At 46.3% G+C, this 27,571-nt stretch overlaps 1 protein-coding gene across 1 annotated transcript in view; it reads left to right on the top strand.

Annotated features, from left to right (window-relative positions):
• The window catches only part of LOC144936931 (ubiquitin-conjugating enzyme E2Q-like protein 1), a 29,821-nt gene extending 8,918 nt beyond the window's left edge, over positions 1 to 20,903 (top strand). Inside the window, exon 3 of the mRNA XM_078864171.1 lies at positions 15,074 to 20,903. Within this exon, the coding sequence (XP_078720297.1) occupies positions 15,074 to 15,205 (132 nt within the window). The 3' untranslated portion in view covers positions 15,206 to 20,903. The remainder of the gene's footprint in view (positions 1 to 15,073) is intronic.
• Positions 20,904 to 27,571: the final 6,668 nt, after the last annotated feature.

Here is a 27,571-nt window from a genome sequence, read left to right as displayed (position 1 = left end):
GCGTAATGTTCAGCTGAGTGGAACTGTGCTCGAGCGCTTGACTCGGTGGGAAGGATAAGAGTTCAAAACCTCTTTGGCAGTTGATTCAACCATCATCATCATCATCATCATCCTATCTCTGGGACCTCTAAAATAATGACCAAGTTGTGGTTGTGCGGTGGGAAGACTGCGCCTCAACGTGGGAATGTGGCCTTTAACCACCACCGTCTCAGAGCCGCCAAGAGAATTGTATCGGCGTCCCACTGTTCGTTCGAGGAGGGAGGCACTTTGGCATTTAACTTTGCTGGTGAAATAGCCTTTGAGTCAAGGAGGGGTCGGTCGGTACAAACATGTGGGTGGCAACCACTACCGGAACCCACCTTGGGCAGTGTCCACCATGAGCAGAAACTCTGCGTATAATGCTCTCTGTTTTACAGACCCTTCCTGTTCATCTCAATATTCTGTAGGCGTTTTGTATCACACGTTGTGTTATTCTATTGAACGATATTCTCATACTGAGATTGGAAATGTTGTGGCTTGGCTCTCCAACACACCAGTGTGCTGTACTAGTGACGAATTGGTATGTTCTGTTCACATGACAAACCTCTTACTAATTGGCTGTGTCGGGTGGTGGTGGGTTTAACGACACATTTATATATTTACGCGATCTAACCCAAAAAAACCTGTTATGGATATTCTCTATCGAATGCAGAGACAATTTTTTTCTCATTCTCATAAAAAAGCAACCATATTGACCTCTCTATCGTACGCATTTGCAGTCTACCAATACAATAGTTGAGGACAGTGATAAGCCGCTATTGAGCCAGTGGATTCGAGACCTCCCGAGACCTACCGATGTGAAGAAAACCCTGGTGCCATATATATCTCGGGTACATATTGTACGTGGAACTTCGTTCGCGCCGTACGTAGCCAGCCGTGTTAATGAGTGGCACACGGCAAATCGTTCTTGCACAGAGGAAGAAGCAGCTGCCCACTCGCGTTAGGCAAGACACCGACTTGAGAATAACTTACTGCCTTGTTGCTTTTTTTTTTCTAAGGACCAACCACGATGGACCCTATCATACTCGTATTGCCAAACGTGGGGTCGAAACCGCAAGGTTGTTAAAGGCTGCTGGCTGCCTTCGTGATGGGGCTTGCTCGGCGCCGAGGCAATTTCCACATGGCCAAAGGTTGAACCGAAATGTTCAAATCCGGTCATCCACTTGTTCCCACTGACCAAAATCACCAATGCACTTCTGACCTGTGGTGAAAGTATGTATATTGAACTTCTTTCGCACCTTGCGTAGCAAACCGTGCTATTTGGAGGTGGCCATTGTAGACAGTTTCGCGTCATTCAGAAAAGAGTAGGCCACTGAGTCCAGAGTCTCGGCAGAGGTCGTCGGGGGGTGTCTTGGTGGTGCAGGGGGGTTCATAATGGTCGTCGTGTTGTGGGTGACTTGAGTTTGATTCGAATTCAGGTCTCAAGTCACCCGTGCTTTCACTAGGGTGCCAAGTGTGGAAAGGTTTTTGCACTGCAGAAAAAGATGGTGTAAGTTGGGTTTGCATGCTACTTCGTGTATTGGCTCTGCGACCTACTGATTCAGAATACATCTGTGGCTTTGGCTATGTGGTATAAAAGCTTTGTAGCTCTTATTTTTTCACAGAGCTTTATAGTTCATCGGATTCCTCCAGCGTAAAAAAATATTCTGATTCGGATGACTGGCACGCGGCATCCAGCTCTTTACGTAGGCGGAAGCAGCACCCTGGAGTGTTGGGCAACAGACTGAATCGAGAGAGTGCATTGCCATGTCGCTTCCCGGGGCAGTTCCGTAGCGCGATGCGAAGTGTTTTGCTGCACAAGAGTTTTAAGAAAGGCTTCTCTTTGGCTCCGATCACAGACTTTGGCACACTCTGTGCGGTAACCTGTACACGGTGATGGTGAACATTGTAAGTACATCCTTACAATGTTGTGTGCACAGGTCACAGTGCGCCAAAATCCATTTTTGGCAACAAACAAAAAGATGTAATGTGCAGAGCGCGTGCTGGGTAATCGCGGTTCGAGGCGAGGAGCCCACGGCACTGTTTTCAGCATTGTTCCCCCTGTGTTTAAAAATCTAATGTATTCTGAGGTTTTTCACGTTCTCGCATCGGGCGAGTCAAGGGGTCCTCCCCCGACAAGCAAACACGGCGGGGCGGCGTGAAACGACAGCGGCTGCGCGCCCTGAGCCACTGTTTTGTAATTTTCCACGTTCTCATGGCGGGGGCCAGTCACTCCATAGCATGTGACCACTGTGTTTGACTTTTACTCAAGGCGCTGCCCATTTTATTGATCCAGTCAAACCACCACCGTCTGGGATTTGAACTCGCAACCTCCTAAATGCAAGCTGAGTGTTCTAAACCGCAGCACCATCCAAGCCAGATTTTCACACGCAGACCCCATAGAGCAATTGTGTTAACGGCACAGGGCAAAATCATTTTTTCCCCCTTTCTGGATCCTTCTATAGATAGCAAGGCCACTTGTCACGTCGGGTGGGGGGATGACCCTGAAGCGATATCGCAGGCCTTCACCTGACATCCATCAAGCGTGTGTCCTACCTCGTCGCCCCTGCACGCGCCTGTGTGTTGCGCATGTGAATGAGCGAACGCTTTGCTTTGTGCCTGAAAAGAAGTCCTTGCCATTCTCAGCAGTCTCAGGTAAAGGCATTGGACCGCTTAGAGCCAGGCAACAGGGTTCGGAGAGTAACAGGGCACACAATATCGGATCCTGTGGACATTAAGGACGTAATGATTAATTGATTGACCGATTAAAATCTATTTTTAAGTTTGTGATACAAACGTTTCATTTTGTGTGCAAGAATATATTACAGTATTTACAATTCATGTGCAGTATTCTGTATTGGTTGAGCAATGCCAACGTGAGCGGAAGGTAACGGAGGCCGAGGGTGACCAGGAAAAAGATGGACTGATGGTGCTGAGATGTTTACGACCTCGCCTGGTGTACAATATGTCGTGCATTCGATCCCGACCCTGACGCCTGCTGTATATTTGGAGTGTGCATGTCTCTCTCCCCGTGGTCGCATGGATTTTTCTCTGGGTCCCCCTGTTTTTCCCTCCAAATTAAAAAATATGCATTTATAGTATTTGGCTGTTGCTATAAATTTCCACGTGATAAGCCACTTCGTTGAGCTATCATTTGTGACAGCCAGGTCGCTTCTGAATAAGAGCTATATAGCTCAGTGGGCCTCACCTAATAAAATAAAAATAGCTTAGTTTTAAGTGGAAGTGAACAGAGAAAAATCCGAGTGAGTGGTCTCATGACGTTTGTCAACAGTGCAGTACATTGTGTCCAGTTGATTCTAGATTCGAGAAAACTCTGCAGCCACTATATATTGTGTCCAGTTCATTCTAGAAAACTGTGCGGCCACTATATATTACACATGGACCACCAAGATCACAAATTAAAAATGTCATATTTTTAAAATAATTTATCCATAATCACATAATTTGAAAGTTCATTGAATTGTGTGCGGAGGGGGGTGCATTCCAAAAATTGTCCCGGGTATAACATGAAACTGCTTCCAGTGATGGCGTCACGACTGCTGAGGAAGGCAAAAGTTAAATCCACCTGAATTATTCTACCATCGTTTTGGCTCAAGGGCCCTGAGTTATGGAGCCATGGCAATTGGGAGGCGAGGGGGGAGTGGCAGATTAGGGGGGGGGGAGAGCGGATCGCATGGGATGGAGGCGCTTGAGCCATGGACCTGCCCTTGGGCACAGAACCTCAGAGAGAATCTTTTACACGTTTTTTTATACTGTGTGTGTGTGTGTAGCGCTCGATTCAGAATGTCAACGCGTCTCCCGGCTCAAGTGGATGCAGGGGACAGCACTCGTCTTGAGCCGGCGGTGGAAATTCCCGATTACCATGGCAGGACCCATACTTCCAAAAGGATAACCACCGTTAACATCCTGCAAAAGTGGCGCGCTCGTCAGGAGGCCGTTTACAGGGATCATTTGGGCCCTCGTTGTGCCTGCGCCGTGCCACGGGCAGTGTATGCCATAAACTCCGCGAGCTATGTATGTTGAACTTCTTTTGCACTGTACGTAGCAAACCACACTAATCGGAGGTGCAGGGGAAGGACGACAAACTAAACGCAAAAAGCAGTTCTCAAGAAATGAGTTTTCAAACTAGATGATTTAAAAGTGCATATCTGCAGTGGCTTCCGAATATCGAAAGACAGAGCGTTCCAGATGGCTGCAGAAGCTCATCTGAAAGCACGCAATGCGGTGACCGACTTTGTTCCATGGCTAGCCAAAAGCCACTGCTGCGAGGATGACCGGAGTTCGCGTGATGGTTTATGTATGTATGTGCGGTAGCGTAGTGGTTAGCACACTGCGCTATGAACCCAGCATCCCGGGTTCGATTCCCACTCACGGACAAAACCAGTGACACATATCTGAACCTTTCCTGGGCCTCCCCTGGGTCGTCTCAACCTCAAATGAGTACCTGGTGCGGTGTGCAAACATCGCCACTAGGGAGAGGAAGCGGCCGAGCGTGTTGCTGACCACACACCCTTTTGCGTGCCGTGCCAGCCTTCATAGCACTTGCCCCCATAGAGTGCTTGTTTCTTGGTTTTTGTGAAGCCACTGCCTTCCCCACCGGTGCACTAAGCTGGTATCCCGTTTATCAAATAATCTATTGCAATATTGCATCCATGTTTGCAAGCCTGTTGGCTGGGATTACTGGGTGTTCCTTGGCTCGCTGTCCACTAGGCCATTTTACACGGGGGTCGGCGGATAAACATCTCTCTGCGTCCAGAACATTTGCGGGGTGTTTATTGCTTCAGTCGCCAAATTTTGCTGTCTGGGGTAAGGCAGATGCCAAATTCACGGAGATCATTCACGAGGTGAGCCATTGTTTACCAGCACTGTAGCTGGAGCAGTCTGGAACACCATTCCTGGAATTTTTTTTTCACAACACCACACCCATCTGGCCTTATTTTGTCTTAAACACTTTTTTGTATAAATGTTCGTAGTGTTATCAAATGTCCTCTTTCCTATGGCAGGGATGTTTCATTCTTAGAATGACCACTGTTTTTTTTTATATCACAACTCAACGCGAGCCCGGTGCAAAGCGCCGGTCACGGGGACGAAGGTGGGAACAGAAATCTTGTGAACAGCAGCAGCCGCGATTCTCAGCGCGACCAGGTCCCAGTGAAGGGGGGAAACTGGGCTCACTGCCACGTGTGGAGACATCAAGGTTTATATTCGAGAATGCCCACTGTTGAGTCCTGACGAAGCAGTACAAGCTCACGAGATGGTGCTAGTTTTAACCCCCACCCCCCACCGAGGTACGATCTTGATGGTAATGATGGTGATGATGATGGTACTGAATGGGGAGAGGTAGTGCAGCAGTTAGCGCGCTCATGGCCAACACCGGTGACGATTATCTCAACCGGTCCTGGGCCTCCCAAGGTCTACTCGGCCTCAAATGAGTACCTGGTATGGTGTGTAAACATCGCCACTGGGGAGACAAAGGCGGCTGGTTGTGGTTCTGACCACCCACGCCCTCGTGTGCCGTGCTGGCCTTCATAGGGGCTCGCGAAGAGTATTTGCTGTTCGCGAGCACCTCGTTCGGATACACTGGCGGAGCCAGTTGGGGGGGGGGGGGGTGGCACGTGCCCCCCCAATGATCCGATCGAATCATTGGGGTTTATTAGTAATAAATCGGCGTTTTGCAACCCCCACTGCCACTGTGTAGCATATATTTACGTGCCAGGGACTCTCTGAGATGATAGGACAATAGTCTGAGTCCATAATTGGCAATAAGTAACGGCAAAGCAGTTATGAGTGACTCACAGAATTGTGCGCAGTTGCGTATACAGGACACGACTTCCCTGAAGGCATTAACACCTTCAGTGAGCGCGATGCCGATCACACAACGCGGTTCGAATTCGACTCTCGATCGATGGCTGCGCCATCGCCGCACACGCGTCGAATAAAAAGCAATGGACGTCGAATAAAAAGCAAGGGACAAGTCCTTACTTACTAACAACTATACTTTTTCATTGCTGGAGGGGTTGCCCCCCCCCTACCTGAAAATCTTGGCTCTGCCATTGTTCGGATAGTTGACTTATGATGGAGATGATGATGATGATATAAATAAATGATAAAGATGGCAAGAAAAATTTGTACCATGAATTTAATCATGGTAATCGTTGTAATGGTACCGCTAAATGATAATGAATTGATGGAGCTGCTGTAATATTAGTGATGATTCAACACTGTCCAGGAATTGAATTTACATGCTCATGATTGTTATCACTGCTAATGAATCAATAGGTCTCATGTTGCAGCCTCCTTCTGCATTATCAAGCATTTAATGATAATTGATGTTGTTTGAAAGAGGACTACCACGTAAACATACTGACCTGATTATCATGTTCACTTGAACGAGACGTTCCTGCGGCTGTATAAATAGAAATTAATGTTGCACGTACACCTGTGCCAAGCCGTGTTGAATCGTATAATGCGACAATTAACCTTCTAAATGAAATGCCACATTGCACGATAACGGAGGATACGTGTGTGTGTGTGTGGTAATAAGACATAACAAATGTATGGTTTTAACCGTAGCATAGTTCTCTCAAGAATAACGTATAGAACAATAATTTGTGCCAGGATAGAGTTAGGACCGTGCGCTGTGTGAACCCTGCAAACCTTACTCTTTGGTTCTTTCGGTAAAATCACGTATAAAGAGAAAATAATAAGAGAAAATAATATACGTGACTTTACCGAAAGAACCAAAGAGTAATTCCTGCAAACCTGACTTGGATTCCTGGCACGACTGACATCAGTGGCAAGTAATAGCCGAGCAGAGAGACCCGCTTTGTGAAGTACCATCAAACAACCCCCAAAGCAGACACGGTGTGGCGTGGCCCTCATCCATCAGTAGATTGACCAAAGGTGTTAAATTATGTTGATGAATCGCAATGGGTGACCAGAGAAGAAGCCTTTGAATATAAGTGGGTGCTGAGGAAGCCATAAATGGATTGGTTAGGGTCTTAAAACCAGAAAACTGGAGAAATTCCCCATCAAGTGGATTAAACTGATGTCTTCACTGGCATTGTGCAAAAGATGCAAAGATTCAAAGGTCATACCAAACACAATTAAACTAATACATCACATGAAGTCACTTAATGCTAATCAAATACTACATAAAGCTAGTGAATTACCGTGAAAAGAGACAAACCTCGCTAACTGGCTGTGTCGGGCGGTGGTGGCTTAACGACACATTTAGACTTACGCAATCTAACCCCCGGTAGATGTAATCGGCAAGAGGAGGTGGTAACGGATGGGGCACGTGGGCCGGGCTGAAGGAGAAGGTGACCCAGACAGACAGTTGGAGTGCCACCCACAGTTTGGCCACCAAAGGGGAAGATGGGACCGTGAAGGGCATTATACACTTGGGCAATTTTTTGGGGCAATTACCCCAGGCAGCATTCACCAACAAGGCATTTCATATGAACAGCTTTAGCCTGTAAGGCAATGGCATAAAGTGACGGGAGTTCCGTTCAAGAATACTAATGGGAAACGGACGAAGCGCCTATTTGTCGGTGAAGGTTTCTGCACGGCGGCGATTTGCCGGAGAATTGCCGTCGCGTCTTGCGATCTGAAGAGATTGGACCTTGGAGGGAGGCCAAGTGTTGACTGTGGTAGAGCTAAGGAAAGGGGCCTGGCAGAAAAAAAATAATGTGGTGAGAGGTTTGGCATTTGTGGCTTTGACTGTGATGATCCGATGACATTGACATTCAAATTGACTTTGATTTGGTTTTTTTTAAAACGTGCCTACTGTGCTCCACGTGTTTGAAATTTGAGTCTGGGCGGAGGGCAAGTGAAAAGGCTTAATTCTGTAGAATACATAAATAAATGTACTGGAATGGAAATAAAAAAAGCACTTTGGTGCAGAATGTTCCGAGGCATTAGGTGGAGATAATTTCTTGTTCACGGGCGGAAGACATCTTACTACACGGCATTGTTTTTTAATGACTTAATGTGTTTTAGCCAGCCGGGATCATAATGCCAAGAGCTCTCAACTCACAATAACAAAAAAAATAAGACCACATATCCGCTCCATTCCATCTTTTTCTCCGCATAAGAAAATAAAGTAACACTTTACACCTTTCACACCTACCACTAGGCCTGCATAATTTGATGCAGCATTGGTTCAATATACGCAAACTCTGGACCGTTTCAACGTATAGTGTCTCATCAACAGTCAGGCACGCTTAAATAAATGCTGGTCAACTGCCAGATGTTGCAGGCATGGACCATCCTCAGAATTGGTTCCTAGTTGCACGCACAATGATTTCCATTAATACATGACACAAACGGTTATTCGGAACACTTACAAGTTAAAATCATGATCTCATACCTTTGTGTTTGAACCAATGTGCTGAACATCACTCCCGTACGGTCCACGTCGTCAACAGCGGTTGTTCTGCGGTGAGACCCGCTCCCCATGATCTGAATCTGGAATTTCCACCTCTGGATCGGGACGGCAAATGAAGGATTATATTATCGGCCGCTCATCGCTCGGTTTGAACAGGGGAGCGGCTGCGTGACTCGTATATATTGATCGCGATTTCAGGAATGCTTTTGCTGTCATAGCTGCCAACGAATGCGCAACGCAGTACTGTACATGGCAACAATAAAAAAAAGGGCCGGGGCATAGGTCGTGCTCTGCAACGAGAGTGAATGTATAGCAATGAGAAGGCATTGGAGCAGTGAAGGGGAAGAGCATGAACACGTTTGTTCTCTGCATAATCACAGCCCTACCATCGGCTTCAAATTAAAAATCACAATGTCACCCCCCCCCCCCCCTTGTCCCCCCCCCGTCCCTTTCTCCCCCCTTACCCCACGTCCCTTTTTTCCCCATCCCCTTGTCCTTTCCCCCCTCAACCCTTGCTCCCCCACCCCCTCCCCATATAAACCTTCATGCCCCCGCTCTCGTGGCACCCACATGGATGGGGCAGTGAGCCTCCAGTTCTCCCCCTTCACGAGGGCCCTGTCGCGTCGAACTCGGGGCTGCTGTTCGCGGAATTTCCATCGTTCGCCCCCCCCCCCCGCCTTTCGTTCCGTGTCCAGCGCCTTGTATCGGCCTCGCGTTGAGTTGTGATTCTCAAAAAAACAATACGTCAACATAATCATAACAAGCGGGTCCGGTTGACTGCGCGCTCATTTCCCAAGCGCTGACCCGTTTTACCGCTGCCCAGGATGGAACACGCACCACTCTGTGGGAAGTCAACAAGGTTTTATGGGCAAAACTGGCCCATGCCATACGAATGTGGAATTCCCTCCACTGTTGGCTTGAAAGCCGACAGTGGTGATGGGCGGCCGCCCCCACGCTCCGTTCATGTTTCATCACCAACAACAACATCATCATCATCGCATCATCAGCATCACGGTCCATGTGGGCAGGCAAGCCCGTAGGTGTCCACTGCACATGTCGCCATTTGTTTCCACTTTCCTCTGTCTTGCGCCAATGTGCTCAAGTTCGTGCCACATCTCTCTGCCACCAATCTCTGATGTCGTCGTTAAGCCGTTCTCTGGCAGGTCTTCCTCTCTTTCCGGTTCCTTCCATTTTCCCGAACAACAACACCACACTTTTATGTTCGCTCTTGTTGTCCATTTTGCATATAGTGTCCAAATAGTGCCAGTTTCCTTCTCATCACTGCCTGCATAATCAGGTCTTCTATGTGCAACCTTTTCTTCTACGTTGGTTACTCTTTAAACAGGTGACTGTGTGCGCTTTTGAACCGGGGACATGCACTGATTATTATCGATCGCTACCCTCGCACGACTACTCTACATTTACTTGAATTGTGGAAGAGTTTGTCTGTACAGTACATAATTTTGCATACCTAATGCGGTATTGATTTGTGTACGTTGCAGGTAATAGATTCACGTGACTCCATCAGCCACGAGATAGAAATAGCGACGGTTCACCCCAACCTGGAGTAGAACCACAGCCCCTGAATCGCAGTGATCACCGTCATTGATTCTCTCACAAGGGGGGGGGGGGGGGTGATTCATTATACGGCACACCACTGCTATCCATAATATTGGCCACCGTTCAACTACTCGCGTGAAAGACTTAATTGCCGGAGAGTAAATAATTTCACATCATTACAGCGAGATGCCATGAGGGGGGGGGGGGGATGGCTACAGCTTGGGAATGCCTTCATCCAGAAGTTGGTGGGTAGATCATGGCGGCTGATGACTAAGTCTCCAATCGTCAAGATATTTTGGAAAATAAAGGTTTGTAGTGTTCACGAAATAACGAACACCGCAGTAGGTGTTGCCGTACGCTGGCAATCAGTCCGGTCTGGGTGGGGTGGCACTGGTTTGTGCGTGTGAGGAGCGGCAGTGTAGCGGTTTATCGCGCTGCTCAGCCAACAGCAGTGACGATTATCAGAACCAGTCCTGGGCCTCCCCTAGGTTGACTCGGCCTCAAATGTGTAAACATCGCCACTAGGGAGACAAAGGCGGCTGAGCATGGTGTTGGCCACCCACCCCCTCGTGTACCGTTCCGGCCTTCATAGGTGCTCGCTTACAGCACTTGCCCCTACAGTCTGTTAATGCTATACTGGGGGATCTTGTTTGTTTTTGTAAAAAAACATAATAAATGTATGGTTTTAATAAAATAGGTTCCACTTTTAGAGAAATTGACATTGGTCATCTTATGGGCAGGCTGACCCCCCCCCCCTACCATCATCGTCATCAACATCAAACTGACCCTTACCATAAAAAGTGGAATTGTCAGCACTGGCTCGGAGCCACCAACGGAAAAGAGCGCCACCCCCACCCCCGTGTCCATTCTCGCAGGGAACGCCGTGTACCGTGTTACGAAACCGCTGATGCATTGTCGCGCACGCTCGGCGCAGCCGTTTCAATGTGGATGAAGGACCACCTGGTGGTCAGAGCCAAAACTGCATTTGTTGATGTTCAGTGTATTGTTGGGGCTGTGATGAATCCTCGCAGTAAACGTGCAACGTTGGCCCGACATCAGCCCAAAGTTCCATGCGCGCTGGGTTTAATACTCCGGTGCGTACAAAACTATAAAAAAAGTATTTCACCAGGTAAGGCCCACCTAAGCGATATAGCTCTTTTTTGGAAGCGACGTGGCCACAAATGATGTGGGAATATCTAGCAGCCAAATACTCTGAAACGCACGTTTCTAAATGTTGAGGGAAAAACCGGAGGACTCGGAGAAAAATCCACGCGATCACAGGGAGAACATCCAAACTCCAAAGATACAGACGTCAGGGTCTGGATCGAACCCATGCCCTCCTGTATACCAGGCAAGGTAGTTAAGATCTCGTTGTCTGTGGCCAGTTGGGAGGATTACGTACTTAAGTTAAATTAATCCGATTCTGATTGCTAGAAGTTGTTTTAAGTCATTTCATTGGAACTGCGTAGTCCCAATTTCAGAGTTACTTGCTTTCACATGTCACTTGCCACCGATGTTAACTGCTTCCGGGAACTGTAGTCGGGTCGCTGGGCTCATTGCGCGTAGTCTGATTACAGCGTGTGCCATATCACTCTCTAACACTCGGTGCTGTGAACTATTGCCTTTCGATGTCATTCAGCACACGTGCCGAATGGCATGACAGCATGAACTTCTCATATGCGGTCACCTGAACTCCGCTTTACTGTGCAGTCAGCCTGACCCCGCTGTCACATTGCATTGCTCCAATTCTTTGAGCTCCACACCCTCCATGGCAAGTCAAGTCTAAAATCGCAAATCAATTGTGGGGTCCAGTGATCATCTCTGTTGGTAGTTTTGCTTGAGATTCCCCATTCCTATGGTTGGGGCCCAGTCTGTCCCTCGGACCAACTGTTGTGGTTGTCTACGACGCCCTACGGAATCGCTGCCGACGGTCGATCTTGCCTGACAAGTTAAGTGCTCACGTAATGAATCTCATTGATGGCTTTTGCTTTAGTCGCGTGTGCAATGCACTGCACTGCAATCATTTGAGAAACAAAAGTGAGCCCTTTGTAAACTCACTGCTGGGTGAAGGCCTCTCCATGCCTCATCGGTCCTAACGTTTGTTCGACCATACTTCACTATGCTGGTCATTGCAGGGTGGTGAAGGGGGCCCACTGAGGACTGGTTCAAATATCACGTGCCAATTGATGTTAACCGTGGCCGAGAATTGAACTCGGATCACTGGCTTCATAGTGAATTGGCCTGGCCATTGCATCATTTGTCCACTTCTGTGTTTTGGTACTGTATTAACATACTGGAAAGTAATGTACAGTAAAACCTTTGGATTGCGAGCATAATTTGTTCCGGAAATGTGCTCGTAATCCAAAGCACTCTTATATCAAAGCGAATTTCCCCATAAGAAATAATGGAAACTCAGATGATTTGTTCCACAACCTAAAAATACTGTATTCATATAAAAATGATTAATACAAATTACCTTTTATATTTTTATTATTTAAATTTAATATAAAGTAATCACATTTATTAATTAAATTTAATCGTAGCTGGTGTGAGGGAGACGAGAGAGAGGAGAGGAGGGTTAATGTGTAGGACGACTTTCACTTGCAGTACAGTTACTAAAGAACAGTCACTACACTTGGACACAAAATAAAAAAAAAATACTTTACGCACACACACGTGGTCACAACACTATAGTAAACAGTATACGCTCGCACGGATGTTGACTATACGAGTGAGGCACGCCGACTGAGACCGAGCATGGGAGACAATTACCCACAATCCGGCAGCGAGAGATAAGAACCATTAGCTCCGTTGTGATCACGTGACACTCGGCAGACAAAGTGTATACTGTACGTACTACAGTACTCGTATTGCAAGACCTCGCTCGTTTATCAAATTAATATTTATTAAAAAATTTTGCTCGTCTTGCAAAACACTCGCAGACCAAGTTACTCGCAATCCAAGTTTTTACTGTATTTAAATGGTGCCTCGAGCCGCTGTGATGTCACAATGCTCGCCACGTGATGCTCTCCACCTCTCCGGGATTGGCTTTTAGCTCCCAATTTTCAGATGGCGGTCTGTCAGGGAGAGGTCAAACACGGGGCGCATTTGCCGTGACGGGTATAAATTGTGCCACTTACTCCCCGCCGCTCTCCATGTGACAGTTTTAAATTGGGGCCGAGTTGGAAAGAACTGCTCCAGGAAGCTGGCATAATCATCGTCATCATCGGCAGCCATGATCAATCCACTGTTGCATGAAGGCCTCCCCTAACTCCCGAACTTCTCATCCTGTAATGTTACAATCCGCTCAGCACCTGCACATGAACTGCTGTCCTCCTTGACATGTTCTGTTCCTTGTCTGCCCCCCCTCTGTTATCATCCTTGATCATCATCCATCATCCTCTCTCACCATCGTGCCCTGCTCAAGCCCAGCTGTTGCCAACAGAACATCATGTAGTCTGTGCCAAGCTTGGCTTCCTGCACGGTGGTAATCATTTCATTGATCTCCGAGGGATGATGGGGCTGAGTAACGATGTTTGCGCTCAAGTGTGAACTCATCGCAGTGTGTTCTTCAAACACACGCACACGACAGTCAACATTCCAACCCGAAATCTGAACCGGTGACTCCCCTCCAGCACCACCACCGCACGTGTGGCTCGAACGGTGTGTTCTGTTATTGGGTGGATTTTGCGTGGCCCGCAGCGTGCGTAACATGCCCCACTCGGTATTGTACGCTCTCTTGTGGGCAAATTCCAACCCCCTCCCCCCCCCAGCGTGTTTTGCGCGCTATTATGTTACGGGCCACACGGGGTGGTCAAAGACACACGCCAGAGCTGACCGCAGCACGCGTTGCATGGAAACGCGTAAATTATTCATTCGCGTGCGTCAAACGAGCCCTGTGTGCGCGCAAGTGGAAGGAGAACCCGAGTCGGCCGATTTTTCGGCACGGCCGGCGGTGGAGCGAAGCTGACGCAGTCTTCGCCAAAGCAAACGCGCTACGCCGAATTAACTTACAAAAATCAAGAGCTGAAGGTGACTCCTGGGTGGCTGTCGGTGGTTGCGGGGGACAGTCGGAGGGGGGCAGGCGGCTGCATCGCGAATGCTTGTTAAATCGGCCGTTGCATCTGGCTGGATGGCAATGCGGCCGAAGCGCTCCGGTTTACGAACGGAAAGGTTCGCTCGCGTTCAAACGCTGAACTTGCCAGCTTGATATGGACATCAACAATGTTCGGCCTAGTATAGACTGCCTCCTGCCATTGGAGTGTGGAATGTCCACTTCTCGCTCGGTCCTTCCAATATAAGCAGGTGCTGCTCCATGCGTGCTTGAACGGGGGGGGGGGGAGGAGATTCTGACCTTTCTTAGGTCCGGCGTGCTGTGCATGAAAAGCATCGTGCGCCATCCAGAGCTATATCGAGTAACGTTCAAAAGGTCACCGTGTTTTCCCCAGTCAATCGAGTGTGGGGTGATGCCTGCTCTGTTACTGCCCTGAACCAGTGGTAGAATCCCACATTTCCATGGCAGGGGCCACTCTCTCCTCTCCATATAATCACCACTCATAGTAACTGATACTTGCTTTAAGAAGAGACCCACGTGCGAACGCAGGCTTAAACCTAAAGACACGTGATCTTCATCAGCCATGGGTCAATCCACTGCTGGATGAAGGCCTCGTCGACCTGTCACCATCCCTCAGTCTTGCGATGTAACAATCCATCCTGTACCCGCACACGACCTGATTGGATCGCTGCAGCTCAGCGGGTGATGTTTTTTCGGGAGCGTTCCCTCTTCAAACGATGCGTGCTGCACAATCCCACTAACTTCTCAAACTAGTCGGTCTCTCAGCATAACCCCATACCCAGCAATGTAGACTCATTCTCAGCAATTCAATGAATACCACTGTTTGAGATGTCTGTACATTGGTAATTCTATGGATGGACTGTTCTCTGCCACGAGGATGTGGACTTTCCACCAAGTGAAGACGTGTGCAACCCCAACGATGGTTTCGGAGGAGGGAAAAACCTTGACCTCAACCTCATGACCTGAGCTAACATTTGTCTCGCCGCGTGTCACGCTCTGTCTGGTTGCAGGGACGGATCTGCAGAAAAGCGAGCAAGGCCAAGAAGGCGTTCACGAGGAAAGAGGCGGAGGCGACGTTCAAGAGCCTGGTGAAAACTCACGAAAAATATGGCTGGGTGACGCCGCCGTCTTCGGAGGGATGAGTTCGACACCCCCCATCTCCCCCCCCCACCCCCCCGGTGCCGTCGCCCTCCCGACCTCCATCCTGAAAGTCCCCACCCTCATGTCTACCCAGTGGTCCTTCTCTTTTTACTCCATGGTTCGGCGGAGGCTCCACGTGTACCAGTTATTGAGCCCATTGCCATTGCCTGGGCCCATTTGTGAAATTGCGAGGAGTGAGGAAATTCTACTGAGGGGGGGGGGGAGCTGTGAGGTGAAAATGTGCAAATCCCCCGCTCCGTTTGATGTCTCGACTGGCCGCCATTCACTTTCGTGCAGATTTTTTTTCGAGGGGTTGTTGCTCGCGCGCATTGCGTTCACTGGTCAGGTGACCCTCGGCATTCCACTGCATCGAAGTGGCTTCCTTGGCGTTCCGTAGCACCTTGTAATGCAATGATCCTCACAGCAAGCTGCACGGCTGGAAGCGCCAATTGAGCCGTTGGAATGGAAGTTACAATGCAAACGTGCCGTTTAAGGAGATCGAAATAGGTATCTACGGAAGTGGATGGAGGTTGTCCATATGCCGCATCAATCTCGTGAGGTTTTTTTTTTGTCGTTGTATTGTTTTGCCTTGCATTTGTCAAGTGGGTTTGGTCTTTCAAAAAGTCCCCAGTGCGTTTTCAAAGCTTGAATTTAAACTGAAAGGAAGTGATGGTTTAAGTCACGTGCATTTTCTTAGCCAATCAGAGCTGTGGAGGTTTGTGTTGTCATGGAAACTGAACTTAAAATAGCAGCAGAGGTCAAGATGCCTCTGATCAGATCCCAGGAAAGTGCAATATTTCCGTGGGGTAAAGCAAAACACAAGCTAGTTAACTCGTTAAAACACTACCATGGCAATTCTCACGCGACGCACATTGTCACTGACCGTTACGTCTATTTCGGCGACTGTGACCCTTGCAGATATCATTCTTTTAAGCGTGTAATTTATTGTGTGACATTTGCCAAGTCAGGCTTGTTTTGGTGGGAGATACGTTGTCCCTCGTGATATGCTCTGACCTACAGAGTGAATTTGCCAGAATATTTATTTTGATCCAATTTGCACGCCACATTTGAGGCAAACGAAAAGCAGGAGTATATTATCGCGATGGCTGTTGTTTTAAGGTTGTAAATAATTTATCTGTACGTTTTCTATAGAGATGTAAGCAACACGGTCTATAATTAATACGAACGTAACATATTGAATTACACGACTATATATAAAGTATTGCGCAACTGCAGAATCCTTAGTAATAAGCTGTAAATTTTTATTGGATCCCAATACCAACACCCAATAGCCTCTATTCAGATGTGCAGAAGACTTGTTATTCGATACAAATCTGCGATACCCAAGCTGGGTGAAATTTTCAGCTGCATATACTGTTACAATATGACGTCAGATGATGATGATGCGTGTCACGGTTGGCTGGAGGTGATGTTGCTATCGTATGCCTCGACAAACGAGAGCCGTTTCATTCAAAGTAGCATTGTAGACATCGTGCGTCGATGCACTCTCAATGCATTATCCTTTCATTAACGAGGGTAAAAGCCCACGGATTCATTACCACTTTTGCAAGAGTTCCTGGTTAATTGTAGTTGCATGTGGGAAGTGACTTTTTGCAATTTAGGTGCAGAAACATATTTAAGTGTGGCTTTGTTTTAGCATCGTCACAGATTAATCGTATACTTTAAATCCACGGGTGCTTTTTAAGCATCCATGTCATAGCAAATGGCTATGTTCATCAATTCCCTGCAAAAAAAACATTCCAGTAATCACCTGGCACCTGTGGTGGGATTCGAACCATCGAGTCTGTGTGAACGCTCGCCACTGAGCGAGCGTTCTGATCATGAGACCATAATCAGCCGGTGTCATGAAACAGAAAATTAGGTCCCTGATCCGCCCCGAATATCCCGACGTGGCTGCCATTTTAACTGAAATGTTCTCGGTTAATGAACGGTTTTATTCAGCAGGGGGCAGCCCTGAAACCCGACACAGCTCGTGTGTGGTGCTGACTCAGTTCCGCCCTTGTCGTCATTGTCTGCCACTCGTTTCAGTGACTCGCTAACGTATTGTCAACTCTAGATCCCAGGCGGTTGTGGTGCGCGCCGGTAATCCAACAGTGTGGAGGCAGCGAGGGTTGGTGGATTGTGAAACTCCCTTCCCGTGGGGATTGAGGAGCCATACCCCGGCTCGCCAGAAGAAGGCAGTACAGCAAGTGGACGATTTGCCATCAGTTTCCATCTGTACGGGGGATGGTATTGCCCCCCCCCCCTTAAGTGCTTGAGTTGTCTCCGGGTTGCTACGGGTTCCTTCCGCTTATATGAAGACTCCTTAATTGTTTGAAAATATCTTAAAATACAAAAAATGTATCGGGACCCTCCTGAAAAACAAAGAGAGTGGCTCTCCTGGATAAAAAAGGAAATAACTTTTGTTATTATACTCACAATGTTAATTTGCGCAGTGGCAAAATCCCATGATGCAGTTGTTCAACGGCAGGGTTTGTGGATCCGTGCAGATTGCACGCGTCATCCTCAAGTGAACCCACGTTTCTGGGTGGTGTGTGTTTCCCCGGGCACTTCCGTTCCCTTTCAAAACACTCGTTCGAAAATATGGGCAAACATGCAAAATGCAGGACACTCTTCAGACTTGGAGCCTTTCCCGGATTAATTGGGGAATAATTATTAACATGACGTTTTCAGTCTGTGAGACTGGTAGATGGCAATATTGTTAATGGCAAAAGGTTACATTTAGTGTTCATATTCTTTGGTTCTTTCGGTAACGGTACGTAGATAGAAAATAAAAATGTACAACAAAAAACCCACGACGTTTCGATCGCAACACAAGCGGTCGTCATCAGGGAAAAGGGGGGGGGTTAGCCTCCAAAGGCAAACTTTATAAAGGTTTACAGATGGGCATAGTCCAAGTGTGTCGGCAGCATGAGCGGAGCAGCTAATGTTAATGTAGGAGAAGACAACGGGGGGGAGAGAGAGAGGGGGTAGAGATAAGGGGAGTTTGCCTTTGGAGGCTAACCCCCCCCCCCCTTTTCCTGATGACGACCGCTTGTGTTGCGATCGAAACGTCGTGGGTTTTATTTTCATTTTCTATCTCCGTGACTTTACCGAAAGAACCGAATAATATGAAGTCCTGCAGTCACGAAAGTTTTAAGTAAAAATGTGCATTTATTTTATTATTTATTATTTGTGTTGTGCGCAGTTACTGCCATGTATACCGATTAAAGCTGCACAGACAGCTGCTTTCCCAGTCGGTTTGGCTTGGATCTCACTACAGACTGTCCGATCGCAGAGACGATATGAAATTCCATGGAAAGGAGTGGTTTAAACAATGGGAATTGTTTTATGATTGCTTCTACGTATCGTTGTGTCTGCGGTGAACTGTGGTATATATGGAAGGATAGAAGATAATGGAGTTTGGCTTTCTGTAACAAATTCCAAAAAACATAATTTGTTCCATGCGTCTTGTCTGAAAAATGTACCGAATTTATATTCAAATATGTATCTGGGGCAAGTGTACCGGGTGTTGCTATGTCACAAGTAAAAACAATTCTTTACGCGCTCTTTGAGGGCACCAACATTTTTGTTTTAAACTCTCCAATTGGTGAAGTTGCCGTGTGTTGTCATATTGCTCACGAGTCCTGTAACACACACACACAGCCCTCCATCGTTCATTACAGGAAAGATCCTCTTATCTGCAGTGACGTGGGGGACAGAGATCATGGATTCGGTTCGCGAAACATTTGCACATTATTGGAATCCGTTACTTTACGCAGGACGGGGAGGTGGGGGAATCGCACAAATAAAAATAGGGGAGCTGAAAATAGGACTTTTTGAGACCCTACTGATATTGCAATTTTAAATAGTTGTCGCGGATAAGAGTTCTAACGTATCATTTTGATTTGAATCTTTCGTGACTGCGGGAACCCATATTCTTTGGTTATTTCCGTAAAGTCACGTAGGTAGAAAAAATAATAGATCACGTTTCGATCGCCACACAAGCAATCGTCCCACCTGAAGACGATTTCTTGTGCGGGCGATCGAAACGTCGTGATCTATTTATTTTTTCTACCGTATCGTTGTATTTTTAATTCAAGGCTGCTCCCTGTAAAATGAGTTGTGCAACAGTGCTAATCTCTGTTGCAGCGTCGAGGCGTGCTGTAAATTCCACATTTCCACAGTTGGACTCAGACCTCGTATTTCATTCCAAACATAGTTGTGTTGCCTGCACATGTGCCAACAATTACAACCCAATTGTGTTCTTGGTAATTTAATGAAGCAAAAAAAACCGTTCATCTGGAACCCCTCCAGACAGTAGAACATTGTGTTTCGTCAGGGAACAGCCCTGGAAGATGACGCCACAACTGCCGTCGCTTACATAGGCTTCACAAACCCAACACGAGACGATAGTACTCCTTTAAATTATTGGGGAAAAAAGTGGTTCACCACCTAGCGGTCATGTAATATATTTGTGAAATGTAAAGCAATCTTGCTGGGCTGGGGCAAATAAAGTAGTAAAGTGAGAAACCTAAATTATTTTAAATGGATTACTACTGCAGTTGTTGGTGACCAGGCCGAGACCATCTGACTCGCTATACTGGAGGACCTGGTTTAATGACGACTGCCCGAATATTCCATCCAGAGTCTTAGTGGTGCTGGCTCACTGCTCAGACGCAGCCATTGGGAATGCCATACACCACCTGGCCACCCTTAGTCAACTATCCCACTTGGTTGTCTTGAAATATTGGTAATTTTTTTAAAACAAACTTTATCTTAATGATATGAAGTAGATCTTTGTTTGTTAATTCTCTGTCCCGCGACCTACAGCAGAACAACCCATCACATAGTGCAGTCCGTGTCATGATATACATTATGCCTTGTTGAAGACGAAGTTGAATTAAACTGGAGCCGTGTATATGCTGCACATTTGTGCAATGATTAGATATCACAACACTTCAGAATCTTGTTTTGAAATGTGGATTCAAACCCAGTTTCTCAGAATTCCTGGCTCAGAATCTGGCCCATAAACCGTCCTGGCTTATGAATAGTCCCCATAAGCAATTAATACGGAAATATCTAAACAAATATAGTTATGCTAGTTATAAAAAAAATAACTCTACTAAGCGAATCTTATCTATCCAACAACTTGACACATTGAAGGCACTTACTGCTGTCGGATAAAATACAAAGTGCCATTTGTATGGAGCTTAGTGGCTAGGTATTATTTCATTTTAATTGTCATTAAGTTGCATTGTAACTAGTAAGTGTTATCTGTACGTGTAAGTTGCCTGCCTAATGTGTGACGCCAAGAAATGTAAAAAAAAAATGATAAAAAAACGATTTAAAAAAATAATATATTTAAAAAAAGTTACAAAAAATTGGCCGGATCGCTGCCACGTTTTTGTCCACACCACAGTCGTTTTTGCTGAAAGACATTTAAAGAGGCAGCCTATACATATATATGTATATTATGGACACATTGCTTTGATGCTGTGATGGTGGCGAACGCGTCTCCCCCTGCGACCGTAGTGCTTCGAGTCGTCCTGTCTTTGTGTCGTGTCTCCCTCTTGGCTGCATCCATGGATTTACATGCTGCATATCGAACTTGGGAACGCACGTGCGCGTGTGTGTGCCCGCATCGTGTGTTATTTCATTGCCACAGAGGATGTTTTAAATAAAGGTCTTTTATCACGAGCAGAGCCTGTTTGGAGTATTGCTTATTCTTGCATTACATTTTGACTTGACTTTCGTGACTGCAGGAACTCATATTCTTTGGTTCTTTCGGTAAAGTCACGAAGATAGAAAAAAAGAAATAAAGTGAATAAAAAATTAAAAATACTGTAGCCTGGTTCTTAATCGGAGTGAGTGTACTGGCAGTCTATAATGTAGACTAGCCTGAAAAATAAGAAAAAAAAATCCCACTTCCTGATAACGACCGCTTGTGTTGCGATTGAAACCTCTTGGCTTTTTGTTAATTTTATTATTTTATTATTTTTAAGGCTACAGTCTACATTATAGACTGCCAGTACACTCACAAAACGCAATAACCAGGCTACAGTCGACATAGTCTGCCAGTACACTCATTCCGATTAAGAACCAGGCTACAGTATTTTAAAAGTTATTTATATTTTTCTATTTACGTGACTTTACCGAAATAACCAAAGACAATTCTTGCATTGTTTAATCTGGGAATGCAGGCATGTTCAAAGCCAGTCGAGTGGGTGGTTTGTACGTTTAATTTCAGTCTAATAATTGGAAAGAGCAACTGACCCTGCATGCACACGGGCAAGACACACAGCAGCAGGCAAGGAACCAAGCCTGCTGCTATGCCCCTTTATTGAACAGAGGGGAAAAAGACATGCATGAGCATTCTTGATTTGAAGCTTTCGTGACTGCAGAAATCCATACTCTTTGGTTCTATCGGTAAAGCCATGTAGGTATAAACTAAAATAAATCACGACGTTTCGGGCGCAACACAAGCGCCCGTCATCAGGTGGCAAAGCATGGTCTGCTGCTGATGCAGACTGTTTTAAAAGGTTTGAAATGGGTGTAGCCCAAGGGTCATAAAGAAGTGGCCGGGGCTAGTGATGTTAATGTGAGAAATTAGTAAGATAGGAGAGCGGTCTCCTCGACGAGGGCACGGAAGTGGCTATGTTAATGAGAGATTAGCATGATTTTAATGTGAGAAATTAGCATGTAACTCTAAGCTAGGAAAGCGGCCTCCTCGACTTCTTTATGACCCTTGGGCTACACCCATTTCAAACCTTTTAAAACGGTCTGCCTCAGCAGCAGACCATGCTTTCCCACCTGATGACGGACGCTTGTGTTGCGCCCGAAACGTGGTGATTTATTTTATACCTACGTGACTTTACCGAAAGAACCAAACAGTATGCATGAGCATCCCTATTAATTCCAAGCAGCTCAATTGCTTCACAGCTGGCTTTATAGAGCCAGACACTTGCGTAATGATCCATGCGGAGCCCGGCGCAAATTGGTGTCGCATGCGGTAGAAAAACTCACGTCGTTCCGACGATGCATGTGTGGTCATCACGTAATTCAACGTTGCGTCTCCGCCAACAAAAATTGGAGCTACAAAAGTTGCGGCAGCCTCCGGTGGCACCGACAATTGAATTAAAGACGTTCAACATTCGGTTCAGTTCATTTATGAGGTATAGCCCTGTGAGCCATTCCGCATACATCATTCACTACATTCATCTCACGTCTTCACTGACGGCGAACATACGGGCTAATTATTCCCATGACGAGCACATGCCTCTTGCGAAACTACTTTATTTAGTCTGAAACATTAAATACAATGTCGTTTATATATTTTAATATGGACGTAGTTTCCCCCCCCCCCCCGCCCATATTTAATCTTTCTCTATGACCTGCCCGCACCAAACTATGTGAGGTTATACCTCGCTAAAGATACACGCGCATCGCCACAAAACAAATAATGCTGTCATTACAAGTTTACAACAACAGTAGCCACAGCAATGCGGACGGAACAGGTCCGCGGGTGTCTCGAGCTGTCTCAGGACTGCTCAGATTAATGTTGATGGTGACCTAAGTCGAACAAAAGTGACCTAAGTCGAACAAAGGGGACCACGGCGCAGTTCTTCAAGAACTGCTGGTGATGGGTGCCAGGGTGGCGAGATATTAACTATCTCAAACTTGTATTTAAGGGCTTGCCTCTTGGATTTTTTCCTCACTTAATATAGTAAATTCAGCTGTGACGGTCCCACCTGATGACGGAGACTTGTGTTGCCTCCGAAACGTCGTGATTTATTATTTTATTTCTATTATTATTTCTATTATTTTGTTATTTTTTTATTTTTACCTACGTGACTTTACCGAAAAAAACTATATTTTGTTATTTTTTATTTTTACCTACGTGACTTTACCGAAAAAACCTAAGAGTATGAATCCTTGCAGTCACGAAAGCTTCAAATCTAGAATGAAAGAACCATCTCGCCTGGTGTACAGGAGGTCGTGGGTTCGAACCCGACTGACGCCTGTTTATTTGGAGTTTGCATGATCTCCCGGTGGTCGCGTGGATTTTTTTCTCCGGGTCCTCCAGTTTTCCCCTCCACATTTTGAAATCAACATGCGTTGATCTCCCGGTGGTCGCGTGGATTTTTTTCTCCGGGTCCTCCAGTTTTCCCCTCCACATTTTGAAATCAACATGCGTTGAGAGTAATCTAGAATGGAAGCTTTCGTGATTACAGGAATGACTGTACTTATTGCTTCTTTCGGTAAAGTCACGTATGTGAAAAGAAAATGAAATTCACGACGTTTCGAACGCAACACAAGCGCTCGTCATCAGGCGAAAATGGGGCAAAACACAGCGAGGGAACACACACAAAGGGACATGGCACACAGCACACCGAGAACGGCAAACTGCACAGAGGCAAATACAGCAAGAAGATGGGAAACATAATGCGATGCAAACCAGTCGGTCAACAACACAGTTAGACACTAAACATGGTTGACCACGTACAGTATTTCAAAACACTGCGTTGAGAGTATTTGGCTGATATAAATGTCCACGTGATACGTCTCTTCGCTGAGCTGTCATTTGTGGACAGGTGGCTTCTAAAAAAGAGCGATTTCGCTCAGTGCGCCTGACCTGGTAAAATAAAAAAAATAGTTTAGTGTTTTGCTTTGCACGTAGAGGGCTGTGACTTTTTTTAACACGTCATTGTTCTTCTGTGAAATGCAGTTGAAGGTCGCTGTTGTGAAATTGAAACGTTAGCCAAGGCGACGCGGGTGGTGGGCGTCATCTGATTACACTCTGTAACAATTTGTGTTGTTCCGGGGTAGTAAGTGTTGTTTGCTCATTGCTTATGCCTCATTGTTGTATTACTTTAGTATATAAATACATGTTAGTTTTGATTCATGTGTAGTTTTTTTCTGACTTTATATGAACAAAAAGACACAAATTCGCCAGTTTTCTCATTGAAAATAGGTACATTTCAAAATATCACTGTGCTGGTCACAAAAGCAAAGTTTGTGAGGAATAATAGCCATTTTCTTTACTTTTCAGGCATAGGGGCCGTCCATAAATGACGTCACGCGATTTTGGACGATTTTTGACCCCTCCCCCACTTGTCACACGGCATCACAAAAAGTCAGACCCCCCTCAAATATGACGTCACAAAGCTCTGCCCCCCCCCCAAAACCCTATTTCCATTTTGAAATAAAACATGCTTCAAATCGCTTTAAACTATTGTCATTGTAGTGCGTATTTAATGTGGCGCTGCACTCTGATGTTGTAGGAGAAAACATTTATTAAAAAGTCTATTTAATTAAGTAGAACGTGTTGTCTATATTTATTTAAAGTTGCGCATTTTGATGTGACGTCACATTTCTCAACCCCCCCCCCCCTCTCGTCACACATAGTCACAAATGTCTGACCACCCCCCCTAGGTGCGTGACGTCATTTATGGACGGCCCCATAAGCAATTACAAAACAAAAATTGTGTGACATCGTGTTATCGCAGCAGCAAGCCACGTCACTTCCATTCCCGTAACCCGCACCATCTTCACTTCAAACGTAATCGCCATGACGTCGTCGCCAAGTGCCTCACCTGACAGGTGTGCATTGTGTCACGCACCGTCACGGGTGCCACGGTGGCTATGAGATGTTAACTACCTCGCCTGGTATACAGGAGGTTCGTGGGTTCGATCCCGACCCTGACACCTCCTGTATATTTGGAGTTGTCGTCTCTCTCTTCCCGTGGTCACGTGGATTTTTCTCCTCGTGCTCTGTTCTTTTTTTTCTCCTCCACACTTAGACACATGCGTTGAGAATGTTTGGCTGCTGTACATTTCCACATGGTAAGCCACTTCGTTGAGCAATCATTCGTGGCCAGGTCGCATCTGAAAAATAGCTAATAGCTCAGTGGGCCTTACCTGGTAAAATAAAAAATAAAGTTTACAATTGTAAATAGGTCAAGCCCCACTCTTATCGTGTTTTTTGTACCGTTTGTTGCTGTAACCTTCTAACCCGCCTCCAGTAGACGACTGTGAAAAATATTTTTATACTTCACGGATTCCTCCAGTATACATAAATATTCCGATTCTGACAGAGCGTGCCTCGACGATGACGCAAGAATTTGGCTCCAGAGAGATGTGGCACGAACTTGAGCATATTGGCACAAAGTGGAAAGAAACGACGAAATGTGCAGTGGACACCGACGCGCCACCTGCCCATGGATCGTGAGGATGATTTTTGACCCCCCCCCCCCCCTTCGTCACACGGCGTCACAAAAAGTCAGACCCCCCCTCAAATATGACGTCATAAAGCTCTGCCCCCCCCCCCAAATAAAACATGCTTCAAATCGCTTTAAACTATCGTCATTGTAGTGCGTGTTTAATGTGGCGCTGCACTGTGCTGTTGTAGGAGAAAACATTTATCAAAAAGTCTATTTAATTAAGTAAAACGTGTTGTCTATATTTATTCAAAGTTGCGCATTTTGATGGAACGTCACATTTCTCAAACCCCCCCCCCCCTCGTCACACATCGTCACAAATGTCTGACCCACCCCCCCTAGGTGTGTGACGTCATTTATGGACGGCCCCTTATTACCTGTCACGTGACTCATCCACCTCGTCCATAATAATTATGTTTTTTTGGGGGGGGGAGGGTGTTAGATCGCGTAAATACAAATGTGTCGTTAAACTCGCCACCACCCGCCCGTACGCATCCAATCCACCTCGCTTCAGTTAGGGGCCGTCCATAAATGACGTCACACACCTGGGGGGGGGGTCAGACATTTGTGACGATGTGTGACGAGGGGGGGAGGAGGGGTTTGAGAAATGTGACGTCACATCAAAATGCGCAACTTTAAATAAATATAAACAACACGTTCTAATTAATTAAATAAACGTTTTAATACATTTTTATCCTACAACATCAGAGTGCAGCGCCACATTAAATACGCACTACAATGGCAATAGTTTAAAGTTATTTGAAGCATGTTTTAAAAATAAAAATTGGGGGGGGGGGGGGGGCAGAGCTTTGTGACGTCATATTTGAGGGGGGTTCTGACTTTTTGTGACGTCGTGTGACGAAGGGGGGGGGGGGTCAAAAATCTTCCAAAATCGCGTGACGTCATTTATGGACGGCCCCTTAGCAGCCCTGTCACGCAGCCTCTTTCAAATTGTTCCGTCCATCAAGTGACGTCACACCAGATGTCCCCGCACCGTTCAGTGACGCACGCGCAGGGGAGGGGGGAGGGCACAGCACGTGACCGCGTGACGTCACCACGAAGCTCGCGTCTCCGACAAAGTCAAACCGATCACGAGGCCTCCTTTGCCAGTACCAAAATATACCAATAGGGTTTTCCCCCTTTTTCTGGCAACAAAACTGACACGTTTTGCAAGGAATCATGTTCACATTAACCACAATACTTGCAGTCAAATGCAAACAAAAAACAATACTCTGATCATTTATGCATTGTCCTTGAAACTGATTGGTCCACACCAGAGACAGCTTTTCTTAGAGCCTCGTCTCATATTGGTGTTCGACCAGATGACGCCAAAAGGCGCACAGTTCAAAGACAATGCACTATCAGAGTAATGAGAGCTCGGGGTAACCATCTACATTATAAGGCCTCCTTTGCCAGTACCAAAATATACTAATAGAGTCAAACCCGCGCGTGATGGCGTCATAGCGGTTAAAGCCGTCAAACGACGTCGCAGCGTTTGAAGGGCGCGTGCGTCGTCAATGGATGACGTAGGCGCAACGTTCTCTGCCCGATTGTGACGTCACGCAGACATGAAGGCCCCCCTCCTCCCCCATGCTCAATCCACTGCTGGATGATGTTACTCATAAAGCTGTCACCCACCTGTCTCTTGCCTCTAGATTTGAAGCTTTCGTGACTGCAATGATTCATACTCTTGGGTTTTTTTCGGTAAAGTCACGTAGGTAAAAAAGAATAAGTTAGTTATTTTCGTTTATTATCTTTTTTTTATAATTTAGTTATTTTCATTTATTATTATTTTATTTTATTATTTTTTACCTACGTGACTTTACCGAAAAAACCTAAGAACATATGTCTCTTGCCTCTTCTCTCGCACTTGCTCCCCCCCCCCCCCCCTCTGGAATGCCCTCCCACCGTCTCTTTTACCCGAGGCATTCGGGGCCATCCATTGAGTAGGTACGCACAAATCTGTCAATAATATTAACGTGTTTAAGCAAACAGACACCGTCGACTACATTAAATAATTAAGTTGTGTACCTTGGCAACTTATGTTGCTGAGCTGCGTGATAGCTGCAGTCAGGGGCACGGTGGCACACGAGTGACACCTCTCCCACAGTCCCACTTCTCCCGGCAGGACTTGTTGTCTCACAGCTG

This window comes from Lampetra fluviatilis, chromosome 17 (assembly GCF_964198595.1).
Source record: "Lampetra fluviatilis chromosome 17, kcLamFluv1.1, whole genome shotgun sequence".
Lineage (NCBI taxonomy): Eukaryota > Metazoa > Chordata > Hyperoartia > Petromyzontiformes > Petromyzontidae > Lampetra > Lampetra fluviatilis.
This window is presented reverse-complemented; position numbering and strand designations above follow the sequence as displayed.